At 34.1% G+C, this 27892-nt stretch overlaps 2 protein-coding genes across 5 annotated transcripts in view; one reads left to right on the forward strand and one right to left on the reverse strand.

Moving 5' to 3' along the window:
* Positions 1-7706: 7706 nt before the first annotated feature.
* Positions 7707-17895, reverse strand: LOC144974924 (sentrin-specific protease 8-like). The gene is made up of 6 exons (XM_078918437.1): positions 17748-17895; positions 15489-15577; positions 13829-13937; positions 12397-12512; positions 10728-10781; positions 7707-9876 (listed from the first exon to the last, which is right to left on the reverse strand). The coding sequence occupies exons 1-6, from the start codon at positions 17864-17866 to the stop codon at positions 9680-9682; spliced, it is 684 nt and encodes a 227-aa protein (XP_078774563.1). The 5' UTR covers positions 17867-17895; the 3' UTR covers positions 7707-9679.
* An 882-nt stretch (positions 17896-18777) lies between these two features.
* Positions 18778-27892, forward strand: part of LOC144974925 (uncharacterized) — a 55170-nt gene continuing 46055 nt past the window's right edge. The window contains exons 1-4 of one of the 4 annotated variants that reach the window (XM_078918439.1): positions 18778-19140; positions 24833-25005; positions 26004-26076; positions 27756-27823. In XM_078918439.1, coding sequence (XP_078774565.1) covers positions 18999-19140; positions 24833-25005; positions 26004-26076; positions 27756-27823 — 456 coding nt within the window. In that variant the 5' untranslated portion in view covers positions 18778-18998. Of the gene's footprint in view, positions 19141-24078; positions 24147-24169; positions 24296-24832; positions 25006-26003; positions 26077-27755; positions 27824-27892 lie in introns of those variants that run through there. The other 3 variants (XM_078918438.1, XM_078918441.1, XM_078918440.1) reach the window with 3 other exon arrangements.

Consider the following 27892-nt stretch of genomic DNA (forward strand, 5'->3'; position numbering starts at 1 on the left):
TGCTACATTATAAATTCAAAATAACAAATATAATAATACATAACAGAGAGATGATTTACAAGGAAAAAAATATCATCTCCCAAAACAATAACTATGCATTTGACTGTTTCCCTCCCAGCTAGGACTCCGGCCAGGGCCAGGACATTGTTTTTGTTTTGTTTTTAAGGGTTTAACGGCGCTTGCAACACATTTAGGTTATATCAGCGCCAGTAAAAGGAAGAAAATGGGATAGTAAAAAGTTCTAGAATTACAATTAAAGCACCTGAGAAAAAGTAAGACAAAGGGGAATGGGAACAAATAGGGATCAGATGTAGATTCCAAGAGCATGCCACCAATGTACTCAGTTTGAGATCACCTATAAGTCTCATCCGGACACAAGCACAAAATCCAACAAAGAGGAATACACTCAAATGCTTACATTATACATTAAAAATTACAAATATAATAATACATAACAGAGAGATGATTTACAAGGAAAAAAATATCATCTTCCAAAACAATAACTATGCATTTGACTGTTTCCCTCTCAGCCAGGACTCCGACGATGGCCAGGAAAAAAAACCAAGTAATCTCATTCCAAGACAAAGACAGAAAGCTTGTTGGATAAAATATGAGGGGATAGAAGACACAGTATGTACCCCCCCCCCCCCCCCGCCCACTATGGGAGGTCAGGAAGCCCACCCAGATAATGTATGTATGTATGTATGTATGTATGTATGTATGTATATACATATATATATATATATATATATATATATATATATATATATATATATATATATATATATATATATATATATATATATATATATATAATTTAATGCAATGGAAATAATGCGTTGAATGTATCCAGTTCAATCCTTGCAAGCAACTTCTACTATAACAGACGCGTTCCTAAGTTATATTTGAGAATGACAGCAAATATGGCGCTTTAAGGGCTGGATTGAGGACACACTAATACTAATTATTACATCCAATTCTATCCATGCCAGCACAAAAATGTTATGTCACATTTGTGTTCCTTAATAAAAGAAATCCAATGTCGTTTAGGGAATGGTTCGTTTGTTTGTTTTGTTTTTAAGGGTTTTACAGCGCTTGCAACACATTTAGGTTATGTCAGCGCCAGTAAAAAGGAAGAAAATAGTAGTAAAAAGTTCTAGAATTACAATTACAGCACCCAAGAAAAAGTCAGACATAGGGGAACTGGGAACAAATAGGGATCAGATGTAGATTCCAAGAGCATACCACCAATGTACTTTGTTTGAGATCACCTATAAGTCTCATCCGGACACAAGCACAAAATCGAACAAGGAGGAATACACTCAAATGTGTATATTATACATTCAAAATACACGGCGACTAAAACTCGAACTTTTAGTTTGAGCCAGCGCTCCACCGGTGGGAGGGTAATTAATCAAGTTGTGACAGATCGATGACTCATCATGCTACCGGCATCGGCATTTTCGCTACCTGTATTTTTTCTCTCCGATTCTGCATTTTATTGATATTTTCAAATAATCGTTGCTCAATAATCCGTTGACGTAACTTTTTCTTATTCATATATTCTTGTTCTTCATAATGTAAAGAATATTGTCATACCATTTGTATGGCTATGAACCGAATGGTTTTACAACGCCACTCTCCATGAGTTGTACTATAATTCAATGCAAGATCATAACTATAATTGGTAAGAAACATGTGAATAAATAGCATAAGTCACCGTACAGGCAAATAATTTTGGGATAATCAGAAGCAGAAGAGAATGAGGAAAAGTGTATGTAAGTTTTATGGCCTGTTCAGACCTGGCAGTCCTGTGAGAGGTCTTGATATTGTGGTAACTCCTTATCAAATCCACCAGTATCCTGTCCACAAATTAGCCAGTCACAGTGATGACTGGAAGGTACGTGTTAGTGTGTGTCTTATAAAACTGATATCCAATCATTCCTTATGAATAAGATTCACTTGATGACATATTTCATTAATTAATGATATAAATTCTATGGTCTGTCACGTTCCCGATCACATTGTCAGTAATAAATTTACTAAGAAATATTTCTATCACTCTCTCTCTCTCTTCTATTTTCACACATCACAACTAACAAAGTTTCATGTCTAATCACAATGCATGCAACACCATTATGAAAACAAATAAACAAGTTTAACAATAGTTTCTCATCTATTTTCAACACCAACCAGAAAGGAGAGATATCATTCTAATATTTAGGATTATTATTAGGGGCCTTTATGAAGTACTGACGTCTGGTTCAACTTGAAGCAATGATATTTCCATTGTGAAAGACAATTTTGCTTTTTCACTTCGAAGTCCTCCTGCTCTTTTTTCAATCTTCCCTATGCTAGAATGGAGCAGTTGACCACCTTGCTCTCCATGGAATCCTAAACCTATCTTATATCGCTTCAACCAGTAAATGTAGTGCATTTCCAATATATGTAATTTGGGGTAATTGAGTGAGGGAATGCTTCTCTGTAATTCTGCAAATACCTTGCGACGGCTTCCTCTGCTCTTTTAATTTCTTCTGATGACATGGGATTTGAATGGGATACTAATTTATGTACATCGCTGTAGCTGTCATTTAAAGTATTATATTTGATCTCAAGTTGAATTATTTTCGTGATTAGGGTGTCTCTTTGGGTGTTTGTACTAACTGCATGTATAGCTGTCTTTGTAAGGTGTCTGTAAATTACTTTCTTTATGTATTTGTGGCAGTGATTGCCAATGAAGTGGCCACCGTGAAATGCTTGTCTGACAATTTTATTCTGATCTAAAACATTTTGTATTGCTTTTCTAACTGGTCCGATGATACTTTATTTACATTCTTTCATGTCATGCAATTTTTTCTTTATCTTTTTAAATTGCTTCTCCCACCTCCTCTTTTCAAACATCTTTTGCCACAAAGTCTACATAGATTATTTAGTTTTGTTATATGAGTTTCAAGAGAATGTTCCATCCTTGTCTGAAGTACAAAAAAAAATATTTCAGTACCACAAATAAAATTAATATAAAAAAATAAAATCACTCAACCAAAAATAATAATGTTATTTCACACAACGGATTGCCCAGATTTTAAATAATCATAACTTTTTTATTTCGTGTGAATTAAGCGTACTTCTTGGACATACTAATTGCAAATTTATTGAATTATTTTAGGGTGTAAGAAAATATGACCCTCATGGTGACAAAACATGTTTTAAAAATATTTTAATCAATGATATACGGTGGACAGAACAATTTCACTCACTAATTTGAAATATTCTTATCTGCTTTATAATCCAATTGGCACTTCACAAAAATATATATAATTACGACAGAAATTTAAAATATTAAAAAAAAATAAGAAGAAATTGTGTGTGACACATAGGTTTCCAGTATTAAATGATGTAAGGAGTGCATTTCTTATGAATTTTTTGACAATATCACCCTTGTTTTCGGACCTCGCTTACCTCCCCTTGTTTCAACTGACGAAGGTGCAGGTAATTAATCACTTGTGACAGGTGTAGTTCCCTGTTATCAGTGATTTGCCTGTGATCAGGGGAGTGGAATGGGCGACAGTGGAAGATGCACAGTGGGTGGCACGGGGGATACAGCAAGATCAAAGCAAAAACTAAAGAGTCAAAAATTAAGTTAGTTTTATTCGCCGTGAATAACAAATATAATAATACATAACAGAGAGATGATTTACAAGGAAAAAAATATCATCTCCCAAAAAAATAACTATGCATTTGACTGTTTCCCTCCCAGCTAGGACTCCGGCCAGGGCCAGGACAAAACCAAGTAATCTCATTCAAAGACACAGACAGAAAGCATGTTGGACAGTATGTACCCCCCTGGCCACTATGGGAGGTCAGGAACCCCACCCAGGGTTCAAATAGGGAACACACGTTTAGGTCATTTCAGCACCAGTAAAAAGGAAGAAAATGGGATAGTCAAAATATTATGTTTACAATTGAAAGCACAAAACAAAAAAGTAAGAAAAAGAGGAATGGTTCAAATAGGGAACAGATGTAGATTCCAAGAACATATCAGTGTAGTTAGTTTGAAATTACTTAAAAGTCCAATCTAGACACATGCACAGGATCTCACTTTGAGGAATACACTACAATGCTAACATAATATATATTCAAACAACAAATATAACAGTACACTAGAGATGCTTCACAAGGTAAAAAATATTATCTCCCAAAAACTATAATTATAGATTTCACCGTTTCATTCCCAGCCAAGGACTCCGTGCTGGGAATGGACAAAACCAAGTAATCCCAATCCAAGACAAAAACATAAAGCAATTCAGAAGACAGACATAAGGGGATATAAGACACAGCAAGCGACCTCTCATCACTATGGAGGTCCAAGGGCCCCACCCAGAAATCCAATGTGAAATTACACTAGAGGCTGACACGGTTAGAATCAGATGTCGTTAAACTCTGTTAATGTTGAATAAGATATTCTCAGTAATATCAATATTGTATCACTGAAGTAAAAAATTCTGAAAAATAAAAAAAGTCCCAACATATTTTGGTCATGGTCTTAATCATAGTTTATATTTGAGTATACAGATTCATGTATATAATTTTATTTTTCCAAGACAAAATACTTGTGATTGTTTGTTTTTAAGGGTTTTACGGCGACTGCAACACATTTAAGTCATATCAGCGCCAGTAAAAAGAAATGGAATAGTCAAAAGTTCTAGAATTACAATTAAAGCACCCAAGAAAAAGTAAGACAAAGGGGAATTGGTGTAGATTCCAAGAGCACACTATCAATGTAATTAGTCTGAGATCACCTAAAAGTCTCATCCAGACACAAGCACAGGTCCCCACTAAGAGGAATACACTCAAATGTTTACAAATCATTATATATATATATATATATAATATGTAAATAAAACCTAAAGATAAGAACAAGTGTGTATGAAAGGTGCCAGTCAAAACAAGAAAGAAAGATACAAGAAAAAAACCATCCCAAAAAATCAGTCTACTTAGACTGGGGATCAAACCTCTGACCGAGAATCAGGAGGTTCAATACCCAGTCGAGGTCGACTGATTTTTTGAGATGGCATTTTTCTTTCTTGCTCTGTCTAGAACCTTTCATACACACTTCTTCAGATCTTTATCTTGCACAGGTGCCTGCTCCTTAATTTCTTAATTTGATATTTTCAAAAAAAATAAAACATAATACATTGTATAACAGAGAGATGATTTACAAGACCAAAACATATCATCTCCCATAACTCTACCTACACAATTGACTGCTTCCCTCACAGTCAAAGACTCTGACCAGGGCTAGGACAAAACTAAGTAATCCCATTCCAATACAAAGACAGAAAGCAACTCAAAAAACAAATATAGGGGATAGAAGACACAGTAAGTGACCAACTGCTCACCATGGAAGGTCAGGAACCCCACCCAGTACTTTGCCCAAGTTTAAATAATTATTGTGCTGCTTTCAAAAAAAAAAAAAACAAAAAAAAAAACGAATTTACTAATACTGCTTTCAAACCCCCCCCCCCCCCCCCCAAACAAAAAAACAAAAACGAATTTACTAATACAGCTGAAGAGTAAAAAACATATCATGGACAGTTCAGCAGTGTTATGAAGCCCACGCCTTTACAAAACCTAAATATTTTAATGTTTTTAAAGATATAAGCATCACGAACCGTAGAATAGATGAACTGATAGAAAGACATTATGTTCTTTTTCATGTGGCAAAAAAAAAAAAAATTCTTATTCTTATTTTGAATTAAATATTATTAAATCATGTAATCAAAAATCACAGCACAAATATTACAATCCATTCACAGCTCAATTTTCAACAACAACAAAAAAAAAAACGCCCCAAAAAAAACAATAAAACATAATGTAAAAAAAAAAAGAAGAAAAGAATAGAAAAAGACCATTCAACAACGAAAAGCAATAGAAACTCTTAAAATTTCCTGTAAGAAAAAAACAACGAAAATCCCCAAAAAATGATCAGACAGTTTCTGTTACTTTAATAGAATCATCTATGGGACATCTCTCATTCAGTAATTCTCACATATAAAAAGTAATGTTATTTTTTTTCTTAAAAGGAGGAATTAGGTCGCCCCAAAAAATCGCAAGTGTTTGTTTGTATTTAAGCTTTTTATGGCACTTGCAACAAACTTAGGTCATTTCTGCGCCAGTAAATAGAAAGAAAATGGGAGGGTAAAAGAGTTCTAGATTTACAATTGAAAACACACAAGAAAAAGTAAGACAAAGGGGAACAGTTTTATAGGGAACATACGAAAATTACAGGAGCACACCATCAGTGTAATTAGTTTCAAGATCGCTAAATTCTCACAAGCATAGGATCCCACTAAGAGGAATACACTCAAATGTTTAAAAACCATTATACATTCAAAACAAAATATGTAACAGTACATAACAGAGAAATGATTTACAAGGGAAAAAGTATCATCTCCCAAAATTGTAACTATACAAGGGCCAGGTCAAAGCCAAGAAATCCCAAGACAAAGAAAGAAAGCGAACTGGGAAAATAGAGATAGAGGAGTAGAAGACACAGCAAGTGACCTCCTGCCCACAATGGGAGGTCCAAAAAACCCACCCAGCACACAATTATTTGATAAGATAGAAAAATAACAAGCAAAATATCTGTCCTATGAGCAAAATCTACTCGGTCTCAAACATGGGGCTTTTTCATTATGTCATAAATGACACTTCAAAAGCTTTAATTTTAGTTCATTGCCTTTTCTCACACATGTGGAATCTCCATTCAAAAGTCTGCAATACAACTATATAGGACAAAGCCATTTGAGATGATGTGAGAGAAAAATACTAGAATCTCCAATGGATCATTGTTTGACTTACTACTCGAGACTTACTACCAGCTCATACATATAAAATACCTCAGAAATAAAATAGTCAATTACTGTCTGATTAAAAACCCTTAAGCTGTAGTGTATGAAATCTTTCTACAGATCAACAATTACTATATCGTAAATAAACTTGGTTATCAGTAAGATACTGGTAGTAGAAAAAAATAAAAATTATGGTACCGTTTTGTCCCAAATCGAGCTGATATCTTTGCAGACCACAAAACCAATCTCTATTTGTTTCCATTTTTAATATATCAAAAAAAAGCCAAAGTCTACTAATTTTAATTGTACGTGTTTTATACTTTGCAAAAATAGAAAACCTGTGATCTAACACCTCAACTTGATATTATGTCGCAGTGAACAAATTAAAGAGAAATGAACTAAAAAATCTAAATATAAAATGCGACTAATTTTAATTTGAAAATTTATCTACTTCCAGTAACTTTCCTGTAAAAAAAAAAAAAATATATATATATATATATAAATAAAATGACAATAAAAAAAGTAATCAATTTTTAAAATGTTGACTTACATTTCAAGACAGGTGTTTCACTCACCTTAATATAATAAAACCATGTTTAAAGGTTAGTCCGATTTTCAGTCACTACAACTCTATAGAGTTTTTTTTTTTGCTAACATAAAGAATTAGCTGTTTCTTTTTTAATGACTTTGCCATATGGCAAAGCACTTTATTGAAAGTAGTTAGCCTCAAACTGGTCCATGCAAAGTGAACAAGACAAAGCAATCAAAACAGTTAAAAGATCTTCAATATATCTTTTCTATGTTATGAAATAGATGTACATAATTTCATAGCCTCTATCTTCATTTATTAATATATTTCTTTTTTCCGTTATAAAACTCCAGTTCCTAAATGAGAGCTAGCCAGTAAACTATATTTCCAGAAAGACAAACATTGCCTTAAAAACAGGAATGCTAACATTACAATTATAAGTTATAAATGTTTGAGTAAATGCATGTCACATTTTTATCTTTTGCGACATTTTTTTTTCAATTACTATGACTTTTTAAAAAAATGCAATAAACCAACAACATTTGAGGCACGTGTGGACATTGTCCTAGTACTGATCAACAAAATTAACAAATCTGTCTTTTGACATCATGAGAATCTTTCTTGGCTTCTGTTATCAATGGTAAGTATTCATTCATAAATTTAGACAGCAATCATGACTAAATCAAGTGCTCACCACTGACAAGCATCTAAAAGAAGCCTTTCGTACAACATAAACAGTTTGTTAACACAACTCATTATTAATTATAGAAAAACAAAGATGAAGGTAAATGTCACCTTCAACATATTTCACACAGACAGATGGTGCAATTTTCAACAATAACGGGGGTGAGATATGAATATTCATAGAAAATGTAAGAGAAAAATGTAAGAGAGAAATGTAAGATCCCAATGTTTAAAGTGGGTCTGTCTCAAGCCATAAAATCATTAAAGGCAAAAAGACCCAGTGTAACACATGTGTAAAACAAATAAAGGACATACTTGATCTAAAAGCTGGATAAAAGATCTGCATAAAGTTAGATTATGCCTCTTAATTTAAACCAAGTATCTTTTCGATAATGATGAAAGTCAAACATAATTTTATGTTGTTTCTTTTTTTGTTTTTGTTTTTTATGAAGAAAATTAACAATTTACTTTTAAATAGTTAACAAAAATTCTCCTCCTAAAAAATCAACTAATTAAATTAGATAACAAAATTATGATCCAATGATTTGTCTGCTGCCTAAAGTTTGCAAGCAATGATGAATTTCTCCATTTTTTAAAAATAAACAAAACAGATTATTTAATTTCCTTTTTCTGGGTCATCAAAAACAGAAACTGTAGCCACCTAATAATCAAAATATTTAATTTCTAAAGTATGAACTAAGTTGCAGCTCTGAGACTGGACAACATACAGTCGCATCTCTAATCCAAAACTCCACAATCCGTATGTCCCAGCATCCGGACAGATAACCTGGATTTTTTCTCCTCCATTATTTGTAACCTTAAGGAACGTATTTAAATAGTTGTAGTGTGATCAAAACATTTTATTAAGTTATTTTTGTTAAGTAATGACTATTTTTGTTTTTGGACAAAAATGTTATGAAATCAATAGACTTGAAAGAGAGGGACCAATATGTAAAGTATTTTTTTTTAAATTGGAAACAAAAAGGTTGCAGTTATATATCACTTGTCCACAGTAAACAACATGTACTAAGTGATTACGAACATTTTTATTTCCTTGATTAAAGTGTAGCATAGATTTTACATATACGACATCCAATACAGCCTATCTTGTGCTAGTACAATTTCCAAAGAAAACATTGTTTTACATTTTGTGAACCTCCAAATGTAATGTCCATCTTTAGGAGCATGAGGAAAATATGTGCAAAATGAGGTGTCTAATCATCAACTCCAAATCTAATTTGAATTGTGCTGTGATTCCAAAACTGTACCTAATCACAACAGCAATATACCAACAATCACCTTCATCGTTTATTGAAATATAAGCTTCCATCAAAAATATATGACCAGACCCCGATCTGGTATTATGTAGGTTTGAACCTGATGCTCAAAATTGAATCTAAAATCTAAATGAACAAATTTGACTTAATTTTCATACATTTACTAATGCTGTTTCTCAAAATGCAATAGACTCAAATTTTCTGAAGAGGGTCATTTGACTAGAGATTCAATTTTCAGTGTATAGTTATTCTAAAAAGAATGCCAGGTTGATACAGTGGGCCATATAATTGTATTGCCCAACACAAACAGCACAACAAAAACTGCAATATCTATAATATCATGAAGATGACTGATCCTCCTTCAACTCATTATTATCTGAGGCAGCCACTTCCAAGATGAGATCGTGTAACTGGGTTCTCTTTCTTTGGACTGATAACTCATTAACAACCTCGGACACACCAATGCTGACACACTCACAGAATTCCTTGATAAGGTGCTCTGCCATGGACAGAACGTACATCCCACAGTCATAACCTGAAATAGTTTATGATAAAGTTTGTAATATATAAATCTCTCATTCACTTGTCATTATATATAGAGTGTGAGACAGCCACAAGATTAACCAAGGTTTAAGTCTAAGCTTTACTGTCTGTTAACCCCCCCCCCCCCCATTATATTATTTGTCTGTTTTTAGGAGTTTTACAGCACTTGCAACACCACTAGGCCATTTCAGTGCCAGTATAAATAAAGATGAGGAAAAAGTTAAAAGAAAACCAATCTGCACTAACAAGCATCCAATAGAAAGGAAGGTAAATTGGGCTACTTCAAACAGAGAAGAGAAGTAAATCCATGAGCAAATCCATCTACGAATCTAGTTTAAGAACACCTAAAATTCCCACCTAGACACCAGTAAAGAATCCTGTTAAAACGTCGTCGCTCAGATGGCTACAGAGTGCTTACCAACAAGTAAAAAAATATCATTTTCTGAAAAAGTTCCATCTAAATCACACCACGCAGATACTGAAATAAAATCTCTACGATAAATCAAGCTCAAAATAGCCTCAGGGCTCTGAGGACGCGTTATAGTGCAATATATTTTCTAAATTTATCTTTTGTCAACTCTTACTACGGAATATTATATACATCAATGTATGGTAAAAAGTAATGAAGATAGAGACTGAGTGTGTGTGCGGTGAGAAAAAAAAAATAAAAGAGAGAGAGAGAGAGAGAGAGAGAGAGAGAGAGAGAGAGAGAGAGAGAGAGAGAGAGAGAGAGAGAGAGAGAGAGAATGAGAGAAGGGGGGGGGGGAACACAGTTTGGTCAGTTAAGGCCAACAGATATACATACCTGGGAGGAAGAAGGTTTTAAAACGAAATAAAACTTACCATTTTTCTGTTGTGGGCAGTCCATTTCAACAAACTTAAGTTTGCCCCTTGGAGCTGTTAAGAAAAGACAATTGTAGGTATGAAATAAGTATTTGGTACCCAAACTGCAGAAGTTCAGAAGCTGAAAATAGAATGACTAAACTACCCCTACCAATACGAAATACTTCTATTTTTGTTTGTTTTGTTTGTTGCTTTAGGTCTCTTCCAACACAATTGAGGTTATATGAGAGACCGCTGAAACAAAAAAACAAGCAATCTAACAAAAATAGTACAAATGTAAATCAAAATCATAACCTAAAGATATCATAAGCTAAATTATAAATAACAAAGAACAAACAGGCAGAAGATTTACAGAAAAAAAAATATCCCCTGTCAAAAATACAATCACAAACCAAAGAAGCAGGATAGGCTAGTAAAGAGAAGAAGAAACGACATCACTATCGGATCGTACACCCATGCGAACATCATAGGTATCTGATTCAAGGGTGATGCTCCCATCCAACCACCCGCTAAATGATCACCACCACCAGTAATACTATTACGATCACTAATAATAATAATAATAATAATAATAATAATAATAATAACAATAATAATAATAATAATAATAATAATAATAACAACAACAGACAAATTTGATATTTCGAATGCTGCTTAGTTAGAATGAAATGTCGGTGACAGAAAAATTCCTGTAATTTTGTAATAGTCAACCGGAGCACAGGCCGGTGGTCAAAACGTCATCAAACTTATTTTTAAAATGTTTCTGCCAAGTGATTAACTGATTCAAAACACAGTTTGTCCCAATTAAGGTGAATAAGAATGAAATCATTGCAATCCTATCCTATAAACCGAATAGATTGGCTCAGTAATTAAAGGTAGATTAAGTCTATCACTAAGGACTGACACATCAGTTGGTAGAGCGCTCGATTCACACCCAACGGGACTGAGATCAATCTTGGATGCAGTCGAGATTTTCTCTGACCCCCCACTGTCCACCCAGCAGTGACTGAGTAGCTGGGTCTGCTAGATCTGGTGGAAAGTACTTTCAAATAATAGTTTTCCTTTGTTTTATTTTTAATGCAGAATATACAGTTTCGACCATATGAGCAGTAAGAATATCTCTCTCGGGCTTCAATTAAACTATAATTTCATTGCCATTATTTGTCTGTTGATGAAAATGATAAATTCTTCATTTAGGTCCAAGTAAGATTGAAATTCGTTTTAAAAGGTTAAGTTGTTGAGGTTTTATTCAGGTTTTGTTTTGTTTTTTCAAACACAGCTTCGCTGTTTCTTTCGTTTTTCCTGACTGGCAAGCACTCATTGTACTGACACGCAATGCATGCACACATAACATGATACCTCTAGGTAAAAAAACAAGGCATCTAGAACTCATTTGGGCCATGACAGCAAACTAATCCGAGCGGCCCGAAGTCCAAAGACCTTCACTTAACAGAATCAGTATTTGCAAGACCCTTATAAAGCAATTCCCACCCAGCTCTAATGGATATAGATCTAACAAGAGTATAGGGTAAGGTTAAAAAAAAAGTTATTTGTTCCTTTTTTAAATCATGGTATGTGAAACAATGAGCACACATGAGAAAGTAACCACATTTTTAATCAATAACATATATGAATATGATGACCATTGTCCATGATAGTTTCTAGTTACCTTGGACAAATGGTTGTAATTTGTCCATCAATTTTCTCGCCACACCCTTATTGAATCCTCTGGAGGCATCAAAATGTTGGAATTCTTGTCGGCTTCTAACATAGACCATGAGACTCCTGGAAATTAAAGGTAAAATTGTTACTGGTACTGACAATTATCATTCTATGAAATATGAAACAAAAAAAATATTGTTGCAAATTTCTCCTATATACCCAAATAGGGTAGATAATTTACAAAAGCCATAATTATGTTAGAAAACACACAGCAACAAAACAAAATAATGGACAATAAGTAATGCACCAGACTCGCCAGCTGACAAATATATGATTCAAGTGGTTTGCCTTTTTTTAGTTTTCTGCCAACCTAAACCATTTTCTGCAAATAAAAAATACAAAACAAGTAAAAGCTCTCCTTAAAAAAAAATTATAATGACGCATAATGTAATATCATTTTTTTTTTAAAAGTCCTAACTTCAGGGATAACTCAGGCTAACAAGTGGCACAAAGCTGGCTTTTACTGAAAATGCACCATTAGTATTTATTCTCAATCATCCTTTTCCCACTTGCATGAGGTTAAAAATGTATTAGACAAAATTGGCAATTAAACCAAGTGATTTCATACTTGTTGGCAACACTGGAAAAGAAACTCAAATATCAATAGACTACAACTGGACAGATTCACTTAATAACTTAATAATTGTTGTGCTTACATAGTGCACTCTTTTCAAAGAGCAAAAAAAAAAACAGAACATCTGAGCGTGCACAACCACTTCTACCAAAAACTGCACTATATCTGAATTAATTATTAAAGTTTGTTATTTGTTCATAGGTGACTGAATCTTTCTTGTTGAGTGATATTAAAAAAATAAAACCCAAAAGAACTTTGGAATTAAAACTAACTAGCAACTAATTGATATGAATAATTACCAACACTGATAATAAGTCTTTAAAATATGATGACGATAATGATGAGTTTCAATAAGAGGCAGGAATTTCTGTTCTTAAGAATATTATTTACAGACACCTTTCTGAAACTGTGATACTTTTTACTTTAATACAATTTTGAGATCACGAAAACTTTGAAAATGAATATAAAGACATCAAAGGAAACAATTAACAAAATGTCCATAAAAACAAATTTAAACACATACAGGGCATACAACAGGGATGGGGACTAACTTTGTAAACAATCAGTAAGGAATACGATGCCCTTTCATTGTTCCCAGTTACCATGTCACAACAGAATGATTATTCCTAAGGCACACTGAAGGGAAATTAAATGGCAGAGGTGAGATAATATAAATGAATAAACAAAAACTTCAACTTCTACAACTAAGTCCTCTCCAATGAAAAATAAAATCCCCAACCCTGATACAATCTTGTTGCATGAAAACCAGCAATATAAAAGTTGTAAAAACTATAATCAATAATACCAATGGCTGCCTCCTGCAGATTCAGTGTCGGAATGGTCGTTGATAGGAACAAAAACGTACTCTTTACTGGGAAGGTGAAGGGGTTCTAGCAGAATAGACAAATCTTGAACTGAGTAGATGCAAAATAGAAATAATAATAACAACAATGATGATGATGATGATGATGATGATGATGATGATGATGATGATGATGATGATGATGATGATGATGATGATATAATAATAAATAATAATAATAATAAAAAAATAATAATAATAATAAATAATAATATCAATAATAATAATAATAATAATAATAATAATAATAATAATAATAATAATAATAATAATAATAATAATAAAATAATAATAATAATAATAATAATAATAATAATAATAATAATAATAATAATAATATAATAAAAATCAATAATAATAATAATAATAATAATAATAATATCAAAATTGATATATAATAATAATAATAATAATAATATAATAATAATAATAATAATAATAATAATAATAATAATAATAATAATAATAACAATAATCATCATCATAATAGTAATTAATAATGACGATGATAACAATAAGAATCGATATGTGTTAAAGTAAAATAGTCAACAGTTTTACCTGCCAGATCAAACATACCAAAACACAAATATGTGTTGACTTACAAAAATATATCATCTCCTAACACTATTACTATACATTTGACTGTCTTCCTCTCAGCCAAGGACTCCAGCCAGGGCCAGGACAAACCAAGTACTCTCATTCCACAACAAAGACAGAAAGTATCTTGGAAAACAAATATAATTAAGGGGATAGAAGATACAGCAAGTGATCTCCTTCCCATCACAGAAAGTTAAAAGACCCCACCCAGCAAAACTATGTGTAACTTTGACATGTTATTGAGAGTGTGAATATATTACCAACTGACTGTCTTAAACAATATCAAAGAGCTGAGTACCATCAACATGAAAGGAAATTAATAACAAATAATGTCACACACACCACATAGTACTTCAAATGAATACTGCAGATTATTCTCCACGCAAGACTGATATGCTAAACCAACTTTGAAACGGCTGTATCAGCTGCACATGCGTTAGTTTACTTAATTGATATGCTTTAAATCAATAAATTCATCGAGCACTGTCTATCAACATAAATAATAAATAGTATATTATAATATACAGGGTGTCCATAAAGTCTGGGTACATGGTAAGAGTACAAATTCCTCTTTTAAAAAAGGAATCTTTTTCAATTGGGATGTAAATGAATCGTACTTTAACAACACGTGACCTCTGAAAGTATTTTTCAGCCAAATCTCCACAATCTAGAGCATAAATCAAAAATATATAGTGAAATACTACATGTATCCAGACTTTATATAAAATACTCATTATAATACAGACGGATCTGTGAATAACTATACCATAGCCAATTTGAAAATGATTTTCAACCTTATTGCATGATTATTTGCTTTTGAACTAGAATAATTAATAGTACTATTTATGATATAATAAATAATGATTATGAAGGGCAGATGCCAACCTTCATAAATTTGATTTACAAAAATTGTAAATATTAGAAAATTAAGAAAAGGGGTAGAGGAAATAAGAGTAGTGTCGTCAAGTGATTCTCATGGAAGGAAAGGGAGTATGAATGCCAGTACCTGATGCAAATCGTATGAGCTGTGTTACAGATGGAGTGAGGAGAGCAAGTCTATCTGCTGAATGACTAAACTGTTCTCTCTCGAAGTATCTGTTTAAAAATGAAAAAAAAATTTTTTTAATTACACAGTTCATTTATGATGAAAGGTGACCAAATATCCTTCTCAATGTAAACATACTTTACTTTTAAGATAATTCTTGGTGGTGTTTTTATGCACTTCCGTTGGAAGTGTACAAAAACGCACTGTTTTTATGCATGCACCTCCGTTGGCGATGACGGTAAATTAATGAAAATGTTGCTGCATACGTCCGTGAGGTTTAAATAGTTTTAGTTTTAGATTGTAGTTTATCACGCTGCTTATTGATTGATTACCGATGTACGTTTATACAATGATAATAAATTAAAGAATAATAACAATAATTTTAAAAATAAAAAATAAAAAAAAACATGGCACACAAATACTGATTTCAAATAAATAAATAAATTTAGAAAATTAAAATCGAAGTTTTTTAAAAACATTTTGAAAAAAAAACCAAAAAACACAAAAATGTTGTCTTTCACAATAAAGTAAATTTTTAAAATGGGAATCGAACCTGGTACTTTCAAGGTTAGAGTCCGACAGCTTGTCCACTTCGCTACGGAGCCACCTGACTGTTCGTCACATTTAATAAGGTCTTTCTAAAACTTTACCTTCAATGCAACTTCTATTTTCTGGTTTCATATTTCGATTTTTTAAATGATTATTATTTTTATATAAATTTATTAATAAAAACATCCTACTGATGTCACAATATAACTTTCGCCATGTCTAAATACAGAAACACAATATCGCTGATGAAATTGGGTGGGATGCGCATGCGTGACGGAGGTGTATAAAAACGGTCCGTTAAGATACACCGTCAACGGAGGTGCATAAAAACACTACGATAATTTGGCGCCAGTGTGTCTAGACTAACGTCATAAATAAAGGAGTGTCATGCAACTGAGTAGAGGTGTCAAAAAATGATAGACGGCATTTTTTTTTTTCATGAACTACGTACCACTTAGCAGAAAAGGTTTGACATGACAATAACAATGGAACATTAATGAAAAAAATTGCGGAAATTTTTGGCCAAAAGACAAGGAGGTATTTGTTTTTACATAACAAACCCGACTTGTGTCTGTATTATTGCAACCTTGTGATGATATTAGAATCTTTAATCAATTGCAAAACATATTCCATCTACAGAGCAAATTTAAATTAGCCTATAAATTTAAACAATCATTTCTTAAATCGATCAGCCTAACTTACTATTATGTACATATTATTTCTCTATTACCAAATATCTATAAATTATAAACACAATATGAAGATAGAGAAAGGGGGCTGAGAGACAAATATGGACATGAGAAAGAGAGAGAGAGAATGCAAGAAGAATACTTTGTGAATTGATTTTTTATTTTATTTTTTAAATTGTGTTATAATTAGACAAGTTGTAATGAATTCTATTAACAAATTCAGAACAATCAAACAAAAACAAAATTAAAAAGAAGAAAAATTTTTAAAAGACGCTTATAAAACTTATAAAATCGTCAAATGTACTATCATGCTACAGCTTTAAAAGAAAAAAAGTATCATAATCAAAGGATGCCAGAAGATAGGGAAAAGCAACCCAGGTAAAAAGAACTCTTTTCTGATTTTTTTTTGTTTGTTTTGTTTTCTTTCAGTAAAACAATGTCACTCACTCTTTCAAAGAGACAAGATGTCAATCTCCTTGTTCAAAACACAACACACCGTGAATGTAGTCCTGACATTTGTTCACAAAAATTGTACAAAATTCGCCAATTCATGAACATGTTCAAAATCAAAAAGCAATCTTAGAGGAAAACCCTTCATAAATGTAACCTGACTAGAGCCAGACACGCGAAACAATAGAACACATAATCCTGAGCTGTATTCATCCAATCCAATTCTTTTTCATCTTTTATCAAATTGATTAAATAAATATGATTCCAAACTGGAAGAAAGTAAGGGAGAAGAAATGAGTGTGACGGCAGTGACATCATTCAACATTAATTATTCAGTTCTCAGTTCATTGAGTGTATAAGTATAAGTATACTGAATGAGTTCTTGAAAGTTCATGTCATGGACCCAATATTCAATACGGCCTATTCAATTATTCAATATATTACCATGACATGACTCATGACATGCACTTGTTACTTGCTCAGCACCTTGTACCTACAGTTTACAGTACTAGACAGTCTTACTCTTACTTACTCGAAACAGAATCCGATGATTTTATCATTGATCCAGTGTGGCCCTGACAATAAGTTCAAATCGGACTTAGTCAATAAACTATCACCAAAGCTAAGGACGATTGTATCTTCATCGGCCATGGTTGTATTGTTCTCTCATTCAAGAGTTCGTTCTCCAGGGTTGCCAGATTATTTTTCAACAAAATGCCAGGGGAAGACTCAAAAAATGCCAAAACACTCAAAAAAATGCCAAAGTCTGTTGACTCCCACCCCCACTAAGAAAACTACTCACTTTTGATAGACAATTTACTATCAATCCTGGTGGCTTGCGTGTTTTCTTTTCTTTCTTTTTTTTTTCTTTTTTTTTTTGAATTATACTAAATTTCCTGTTGGGGTAATTTTTTACCTACTGACTACTAAGTGGAGTGCTAAACCACTACACCACGGTTGGATTTTAAGAGTGAAAAAGAAATACATTAACATGAAAGGTAAATACGTAAACAGTTAAATAATTATTGACAATTAAGAAAACTTACTGTTTCGTGTTTCTTATGAAACTTAATTAAGAAAAGGTGTCATTTGAAGTATAATATACAAGAAAAGAAAATGCCAAATGAAAATGCCAAATGCCAAATGATTTTTCTAATGCCAAACGGTTTTCAAAAATGCCAGATTTTTGGAATCTGGCATTTAAAATGCCAAACTGGCAACCCTGTCGTTCTCTCGTTCATTTCTTTCATGAGCGCACCATGACCCCTGGCACAAGTTTGACACTTGGCACAATGTGTTGATAAGCACCAACATGTTTATATTTGAACTAATTACCTGATTAAAAAATAAAAGTATGAGTCTGAATGAAAACAAAAATATATTTGCTATATCTAAACGCATTTTCCATAATAAACGATAACAAGTCCAAAAAATTAACAAGAAACTCGTAAGTAATTTTTAAAAATCAATAATATGTCAATAATAAATGAAGAGCCAAAGCTGTAAACGTAACATTGTTTGCATCTGGCAGTTTGTTTGTTGAGTCAGTAACACCGAACTCCATTCCCAGAAGAGTTCATGACCACAGCCCACTTCTCACATGACATTGTTTTGATTCTTGATATTGAGTTGAGAGAGATTTGTTGGTGAGAGTGAGGAGTTGGACTCTTTGCTGTTATTTGATTTTCATAGACTGTTGACACAAAAAGCGATAGAAAATTTTGTTCAAAATGTAAACATTGCTTTTTTCACAACACAGGAAAAATTCGGGTTCGGAGTCAAAATGTACGAACTGTTTGAATTTGTGCGTGTGTTTACGGTCAAGTCGAGCAGACCAGAAAACCGCAATGGGAAAGTGGACATTGTTAAATTTGCTTGGAAAGAAGAAGGAGAAATTAGTTTCCTAGCCATATTGTGTTCAAATGGTAAGAATGCGCTTTTTAAAGAATTTTGTAGGATTGCCTCAACTCATCTCTTTGTATATAGAGTGGCTAGCGAATTAAGCGTTTCAGTGTCTAGCCCTAGATATGTCTAGGCCTGGGGTATGGACATGGATAATTCTTTGCAGTTATCTGTTATCTCAGTTTGATGGGGGGGGGGGGGGGTTCAACTAAGCTGAATCTGTAGGTTAGACAGATGTTGTCAAATTGCCTATTGAAGGCGTTTAGGTCTGGAGCTTCAGCAACTGAGATTGGAAAGTTGTTCCATCGATCAATTACTCGCTGGCTAAAGACTACAGAAATGTTGTTGAGTGATGTGTTGCATCTGGCTTTGTTCAATTTAAATATATGGCCTCTGGTGTTACTGAAAGTTACTGTCAGTAAAACACCTTCTGGTCGTGCATAACTTCATCTGTTTCTATCATGTTGCCTTTGATATAGGTATAAGTATAAGGCTAGCACTATTCAGTATCTGATACTGAATAGTGGTTTTGCACTATTCAGTATGATACTGAATAGTGGTTTTGCACTATTCAGTATCAGATACTGAATAGCGGTTTTGCACTATTCAGTATCTGACACTGAATAGTGGTTTTGCACTATAATACGGTGTCTTTTTTTCCGTAACCTGACAAAGTTATTGGAAGAGTGCAGCTGTGGGAGTGAATATGGGACTCAGAGAAGTGTACACCAGTGGGGAGTGAACCTGGGACTGGGTTTCGACGGGTTTCGTAATAAAAAGCAATTACTTTTTTACGAAACCCGACGACACCTGGCAATATCCGACAAAGTTATGGGAGGTAGGCAGCAGCGTGTGTGTGTGGGCGTGTGTGTGTAGGGGGGGGGGGGGGGGGGGGAGGGGATGAACCTGAGATTCAGGGAAGTGTACACCAGTGGGGAGTGAACCTGGGACTCTGGGTTTTGTAAAAAAGCAATAACAAAATAGGGGGGGGGGGGGAATTACTTTTTTACGAAACCCGACAATATGCGGCAAAATTGTGGAAAGTAGGCAAAGCGTGGGGAGTGAACCTGAGACTCAGTGAAGTGTACACCAGTGGGGAGTGAACCTGAGACTATGGTTTTCGGCGGGATTCAGCTAGTTTCATAAAGAAGCAATTACTTTTTTACGAAACCCGACAAAACCTGGCAATATCCGAGAAAGTTATGGGTAGTAGGCAACAGTGGGGAGTGAACCTGAGATTCGGGGAAGTGTACACCAGTGGGGAGTGAACCTGTGACTGGGTTTCGGCGGGTTTTGAAAAAAAAAAAGCAATTACTTTTTGTTTACGAAATGCGCCATCTCCCAACAAAATCGGGCAAAGTTATGGAAAGTAGGCAAATAATGGGGAGTGAACCTGAGACTAAGGGAAGTGTACACCAGTGGGGAGTGAACCTGAGACTATGGTTTTCGACGGATTTCAGCGAGTTTCACATAAAAGCAATTATCTTTTTACGAAACCCGGCAATATCCGACAGATTTTGAAAGTAGGCAACAATGGGGAGTGAACCTGAGATTCATGGAAGTGTACACCACTGGGCAGTGAACCTGAGACTCTTGTTTTCTGCGGATTTCAGCGAGTTTCACATAAAAGCAATTACTTTTTTACGAAACCTGACGAAACCTGGCAATATCCGACAAAGTTATTGAAGTAGGCAACAGTGGGGGGTGAACCTGAGATTCATGGAAGTATACACCAGTGCGGAGTGAACCTGAGACTCTGGTTTTCGGCGGGTTTCAGCGTGTTTCATATAAAAGCAATTGCTTTTTTACGAAAACTGACGAAAACCTGGCAATATCCGACAAAGTTGTTGGAAGTAGACAACAGTGGGGAGTGAACCTGAGATTCATGGAAGTGTACACCAGTGGGGAGTGAACCTGAGACTCTGGTTTTCGGTGGATTTCAGCGAGTTTCACATAAAAGCAATTACTTTTTTACGAAACCCGACGAAAACCCCGCAATATCCGAGAAAGTTATGGGAAGTAGGCAACAGTGGGGAGTGAACCTGAGACTCAGGGAAGTGTACACCAGTGGGGACTGAACCTGAGACTCTGGTTTTCGGCGGGTTTCAGCGTGTTTCATATAAAAGCAATTGCTTTTTTACGAAAACCGACGAAAACCTGGCAATATCCGACAAAGTTATGGGAAGTAGGCAACAGTGGGGAGTGAACCTGAGACTCAGTGAAGTGTACACCAGTGGGGAGTGAACCTGAGACTCAGTGAAGTGTACACCAGTGGGGAGTGAACCTGAGACTATGGTTTTCGGCGGGATTCAGCTAGTTTCATAAAGAAGCAATTACTTTTTTACAAAACCCGACAAAACCTGGCAATATCCGAGAAAGTTATGGTAGTAGGCAACAGTGGGGAGTGAACCTGAGATTCGGGGAAGTGTACACCAGTGGGGAGTGAACCTGTGACTGGGTTTCGGCGGATTTTGAAAAAAAAAAAGCAATTACTTTTTGTTTACGAAATGCGCCATCTCCCAACAAAATCGGGCAAAGTTATGGAAAGTAGGCAAATAATGGGGAGGGAACCTGAGACTAAGGGAAGTGTACACCAGTGGGGAGTGAACCTGAGACTATGGTTTTCGACGGATTTCAGCGAGTTTCACATAAAAGCAATTATTTTTTACGAAACCCGGCAATATCCGACAGATTTTGAAAGTAGGCAACAATGGGGAGTGAACCTGAGATTCATGGAAGTGTACACCACTGGGCAGTGAACCTGAGACTCTTGTTTTCTGCGGATTTCAGCGAGTTTCACATAAAAGCAATTACTTTTTTACGAAACCCGACGAAAACCTGGCAATATCCGAGAAAGTTATGGGAAGTAGGCAACAGTGGTGAGTGAACCTGAGACTCAGGGAAGTGTACACCAGTGGGGAGTGAACTTGAGACTCTGGTTTTCGGCGGGTTTCAGCGAGTTTCACATAAAAGCAATTACTTTTTTACAAAACCCGGCTAAACCTGGCAATATCCGACAAAGTTATTGAAGAAGGCAACAGTGGGAGTGATCCTGAGAATCAGGGAAGTGTACACTTGTGGGAATTGAACCTGGGACTCTGGATTTTGTAAAAAAGCAATACCAAGGGGGAGGGGAATTACTTTTTTACGAAACCCGCCAAAAGCCGACAAAGTTATGGGAAGCAGGCAGCAGTGGAGAGTGAATCTAGGATTTGGACACCGATGAGGATTGAACCCGGGACTGCGAGAGGCTGATACCAGTGGACAGTGAGCTCAGAATGTACTTTTATTTCGAAACCTACCGAAATTGTCAAAAGTTATGGGAAGTGGGCACCATTGGGCAATGAACCGGGAAGTGCACACTGGTTGGGAGTGAACCTGGGACTGTGAAAAGAGGAAATCAGTGGAAATGAACCTGGGACTATGGAAGATGGATACCAGTGGGAAATGAAGCCGAACTATGGGAGTTGGGTACCAGACGAGAATGAAGCAATTACTTTTTTACGAAACCTGCCAAAACCCGCCGAAAAACCATAGTCTCGGGTTCACTCCCCCACTGTTACTTTCTTTCCATAACTTTGTTGGATATTGGCGGGTTTCGTAAAAAAGTAATTGCTTTTTTTAAAAACGAAACCCAGTCCCAGGTTCACTCCCCAATGGTGTACACTTCCCTGAGTCCCAGGTTCACTCCCCATTATTTGCCTACTTTCCATAACTTTGTCGGGTTTCAGCGTGTTTTGGCAGGTTTCGTAAAAAAAGAAACATCCATAAAAATACCACGTGTATTCAGTAAATAGATGTCAATTGTAGTCTAATATTCAGTATCTATTTAAATTATTATTATTATTATTATTATTATTATTATTATTATTATTATTATTTATTATTATTATTATTATTATATTATTATTATTATATTATTAATATTATTATTATTATTATTATTATTATCATTATTATTATCATTATATTATTATTATTATTATTATTATTATTATTATTATTATTATTATTATTATTATTATTATTATTATTATTATTATTGTCATGTAAATTTCAATATAATACGGCAAGTAATTCTCGGAAGTACATCGCTCAATTAAAAATGAATTTATAATGAATCGGGTTTGTCTTAGATGACAAAACAAACAAACAAACAACAACAACAAGGAGAACAACAACAACAGAAAAAAGCAAGGTTTTAAAAAGTAATAAACAATAGAAGAGCACAATAATGAAAAACAACAACGCGATGATAACACATAAAAGATATTCGTAATAAATCGATAACGGATTAAATTACTCCAACTACTTGATTAAAAAAAAATCATAACCATAATCATAATAATGACGGTGATGACGATTACAACAACAACGATAATAATAATAGTAAGTAAGTAGTAATAATAATAATAATAATAATAATAATAATAATAATAATAATAATAATAATAATAATAATAAATAATAATAATAATAATAATAATAATAATATAATAATAAAAGAACAATAGTATATTATCAACATTAAAGTATATTTCAAGCAAATAAAATTATTAAAACAAAAGTTTAAAAAATATAAATAGACAGAAGGAATTTTTAAAAAATATTGGGAAAAAAAAAAAAAAAGTTACCCTTAACGGGATTTGAACTCTCGAACCTTAAGCTCAGAGTCAAACAGCTTATATCCACCATGCCATGGTGTCACTGAACTTTGAGAGACATTTAATCATGTCTATTCAGACATTAAAAAATGTATTTGACTGCCTCTCTTATTTTGATATTTTGAACTATGTTAATTGCACGATAGCAGAAATTTAAAAATTTCGATCAAAATATTTTTACAACTTTGAATCGGGCTGTCAGTTACTGCACTTGTTCAATCTGGAAGTAGGTCAGCAGTTCAACCGAGATTGTCGCACTTTTCACTCTCTCTATAAAAAAGAGTTCCTTATGGATACTGAATAGTGGCAAAGCACTATTCAGTATCTGATACTGAATAACCACTTCCTAAGTATAAAGCCTATAAGTAATAAGCCATACTGGAGATTTCATAATTCCAATCATTTTCAGTCGTTCTTCACATCCTTTATCATATCTTTTATGCCCGGTATTATCTTCTAACAGCTTCTTGTCCTTTTCATATTTGGGTGACCATACTAAGTTGCTAAATTCCAGGTGAGGCCGTACTAAAGCAAAAAGCATTCTCATGGACTCCAAACTGAGAAATGTAAAGGACCATATAATGAGTCCAAGGATTCTATTGGCCTTGGATCTCAATGTGCTTTGAAAAATAAAGTTCAGTGTTAACGTTAACCCCCAGGTCTTTTTCAGATTGTTTAAAGTAAGTGTTCCAAGGCTTTACTGTTATCGGAGTTCTTTCTTGCAACCAAAAAAATGTAGCCAAAATGCCTTAAATGTCATATCATTATCATTTTAAAACAACTCCAAAGCTGCTAACGACTACTATTTATCAAGAACAGCCAAGGTGGTAACTCAATCTCCATAAAAGTAAAACAGGGACCTCGCTCCTGTACTAATGCCTCTTTACCTCCTTCCCACCCAGCAGTACCCATCTTTACTGTTTGATTTCCAACCATACATAACTCTGTAATTTAATATATAAATATGGATTGTTTGGCACCATGAATAGAATGGTATTTGTATCAGAGCAAGGTGTCTGAATTAACCCATTTTTTGTGATTTTTTTTTCAGACTACCTAATTCTTCGATATGATGTCACGGGGCGCACCCCTATTATCAAACAGTTACCATGGTTACCTCAAGAACAAATTGTTTCGATGTGTTTTGACCCTATGATGACTTCTTTATTGATAGTGACCAAGAAATCTAACAAGCTTTTCATAGTTCCAGCTTTGGCACTTGTGGTAGGATTGCCCATCAATCTATGCTTAAAATGGAACTTTAAAAATAAATTTTATTTAACTTCTCACTTTGAGCATTGAAATGTCTGTTAATTCAAATTTAAATAATTTTAAAAACTGAAATAATAATAGGCAAGATAATTAAAGCGTAATGCATAAACTTAGATAAACAATATTCATTTATATCGTACCCACTTCCAAACTGAAAACATGCTCGTTGGCCCTTAGAATTACTAATAGCTCATGAGCACATATGTTCACAACACACACATGCTCAACCACTGCTCACCTGATAATTAATTCTTGGTTTCACGATTACTATTAAATTCTAATATCATACACACACACACACTTTGTTTTCAAATTTTTCTTGAAAGAGAAAAAAAAAATCCAGATTTTTTTTTAATTTGAAGGGATAGAGAGTTCTAAAGCCGTGAGGCAGTGTAAATGAAAGGCGATTGAAAATCATAATTTTAGGGTAAGGCACAATGGGATTATGAGAGTATGTGGAAGATTGTGTACTTTAACGAGGGATTTGAGATAATCTGGGGTCGAAACTTAATTGAGTATGCAATTTTGAACTCACTTCTTCACTGACAACCATTGCAACTGCCTCTACAGAGGGGTCACACAGTCATGAGATTTACTTTTTTTCTGTGTTCTACTGTATGATGTTTACATGCTCACTACTATTAAATATGCTTTTGTCTAGACATTTGAAAGAATGCTTAATACTAATACTTTCCATTAAATTTACATTGATAATATATTGTGATTCATCAACGATACTTATCTTTAAGTCAAGTAAATGAATAATTATAGAAAAACAATGTAATCACTATTAACACATTAAGTTATTTAAACAGACTTGTATATGGATTGACATAGTTATAACAATGAACATATTTAAGATTTAAGAGTATGTAGATCGAAACTCAATGTGCTCGTTGATTAATTGAATTTTTCATTCCTTCTTTGCTTTTTGCCTCCTTTTTCTCTAGAATCCAGGGGCATCAGTCAACCAGATGTTTGCGACAGATGATGTTACAGTCCGATTTCATGACAATATAAAAGGTGATGAGTTTTGAATGTCATTTTGGAAAGCATTTTGTTTAATGTTTTTTAAAAATTCAAGAATATGAAAAGGCTGAGTACCTGGGGGTAACATTAGTCAGTAAATTGTCATGGATCCATCATATAGACAAAATTTGCCACAACACTATCAAGCTAAACTTTTTCCATTGCTATACCACACTGAAATGCATTCTTCGCCATACCTATTCTTTTCTTTATTTCACAATCTGATTTTCCATTGGATGTTACATTGAAGCCTAAATATTTGAAACATTCAACTTGTTGTATTGTTTGTCCTCTGCTTGTTATTACACAGGCTGGTGGGTTATTATTTTTAGATACCGTCATACATTCTGTTTTAGATATATTCAGTTCCAGTCCCATATTTTCACTACTCCTGACTACAACATCCAGTAATTCTTGTAGTTCATGTTCAGATTCTGCCAGTAGAACCGTATCAAGAAAAGAATAGGTATGGCAAAGAATGCATTCAACCAGCTGCATACAATTATGAAAAACAGGAATATTAGCATGAAAACAAAAATCAAAGTCCTGGATTGCTATGTACTGTCTGTGCTGCTATATGGTTGTGAGAGCTGGACCATAAACAAGACCATGGTTAAAAGACTGGAGGCAGTGGAAATGTGGTTTTACAGAAGAATGATGAGGGTGTCATGGATGGAAAGGAAAAGAAATGAAGAAATTTTAGAAATGGCAAACAGAAAAAGATCACTGATAACAAAAATCATCAAACGCCAAATGGAATTTTTAGGACACATTATCCGCCACCCTGGTTTGGAAATACTCGCCTTGACTGGAAAGATGAATGGAAAAAGAATAAGAGGAAGACAAAGAATAACGTATTTGAAAGGGATAAGAACTTGGACAGATGAAGCTGAGAAAGGTGGCGCTGCTTTAATAGAATTGGCAAGAGCTTGGCGGAAGATGACCTCCGACGTCTGCTTCAGATATGGAACTACATGAGATGAGATACCACACTGGTAAGACCCAGCTTGAAATACAGCTGCAGTGTGTGGGACGCCCGGACAGAGAAAGCCATAAATCAGCTTGACAAATTCCAAAAGCAGGGCTGCAGATTTGCCCATAACAATTATGACAAAACATAAAGTCTAACAAACATGATGGCAGAAATCAACTTGTTAACATTGAAGATCTTCTTTAAAAGTATGCTTGGACAAACCACTGTCCCAATCAAAAACTACGAAAAAAATAACACAAGACAGGAGTGGTGCTATTGGCTACCCCACACGTGGCTGAATGCAAACACTCAGTCCTGTTTCCCCAAGTACAATACGATTTGTATATGATTCCCTCTGGGGACAGTTTGAGAAATTCTGACAGTTGTGAAAAAATTTGATTGTCATTTATAAAACATTTCTGTCTCAGGAGGACATAGTTGTTGTGATACAGAGTCTAACGCCACCAAACATTACATAAATGTTGATTTTATCTTCAATATTGATGCTGCAACAGTACGGATTTGATAGGATGGATTAATTCCTTTTTTTTTTTTAAAGTATAGGCTGTTCATTATCATCCACTGAAAGAATAATCTTATATCAATTTCTAACTGAAGAACAGTAACAATGGTTTGATATATAAGAGATTTATAAATATAATTTTGCTACAATCTTTTGGTTTTGTTATTTCTCTTATAGGTTCTGTTTCTTGCGCTGTTTGGTGGCAAACTTTGGAGGGAAAACAAATAGCAATAATTGCAACATCTGTAAGTTTTTATTATTTTTAAATTTCAATTATTATCAAAATGTTAATTCGGTCAATGATTTCCTCTTCT

Source organism: Berghia stephanieae, chromosome 6 (genome assembly GCF_034508935.2).
Source record: "Berghia stephanieae isolate SIO BIC M18660-M18661 chromosome 6, UCSD_Bste_1.3, whole genome shotgun sequence".
NCBI classification, from domain to species: domain Eukaryota; kingdom Metazoa; phylum Mollusca; class Gastropoda; order Nudibranchia; family Aeolidiidae; genus Berghia; species Berghia stephanieae.

What these genes read in the sequence shown, in the direction of transcription:
- LOC144974924 (XM_078918437.1), bottom strand. Translation starts at nt 17,866, where the DNA reads ATGGCCGATGAAGATACAATCGTCCTTAGCTTTGGTGATAGTTTATTG. An exon ending in ATTACAACCATTTGTCCAAG is followed by an intron (nt 10,782 to 12,396) that starts GTAACTAGAAAC and finishes TTTTCTTAACAG; the next exon opens with CTCCAAGGGGCAAACTTAAG. An exon ending in CTGCCCACAACAGAAAAATG is followed by an intron (nt 9,877 to 10,727) that starts GTAAGTTTTATT and finishes AAACTATTTCAG; the next exon opens with GTTATGACTGTGGGATGTAC.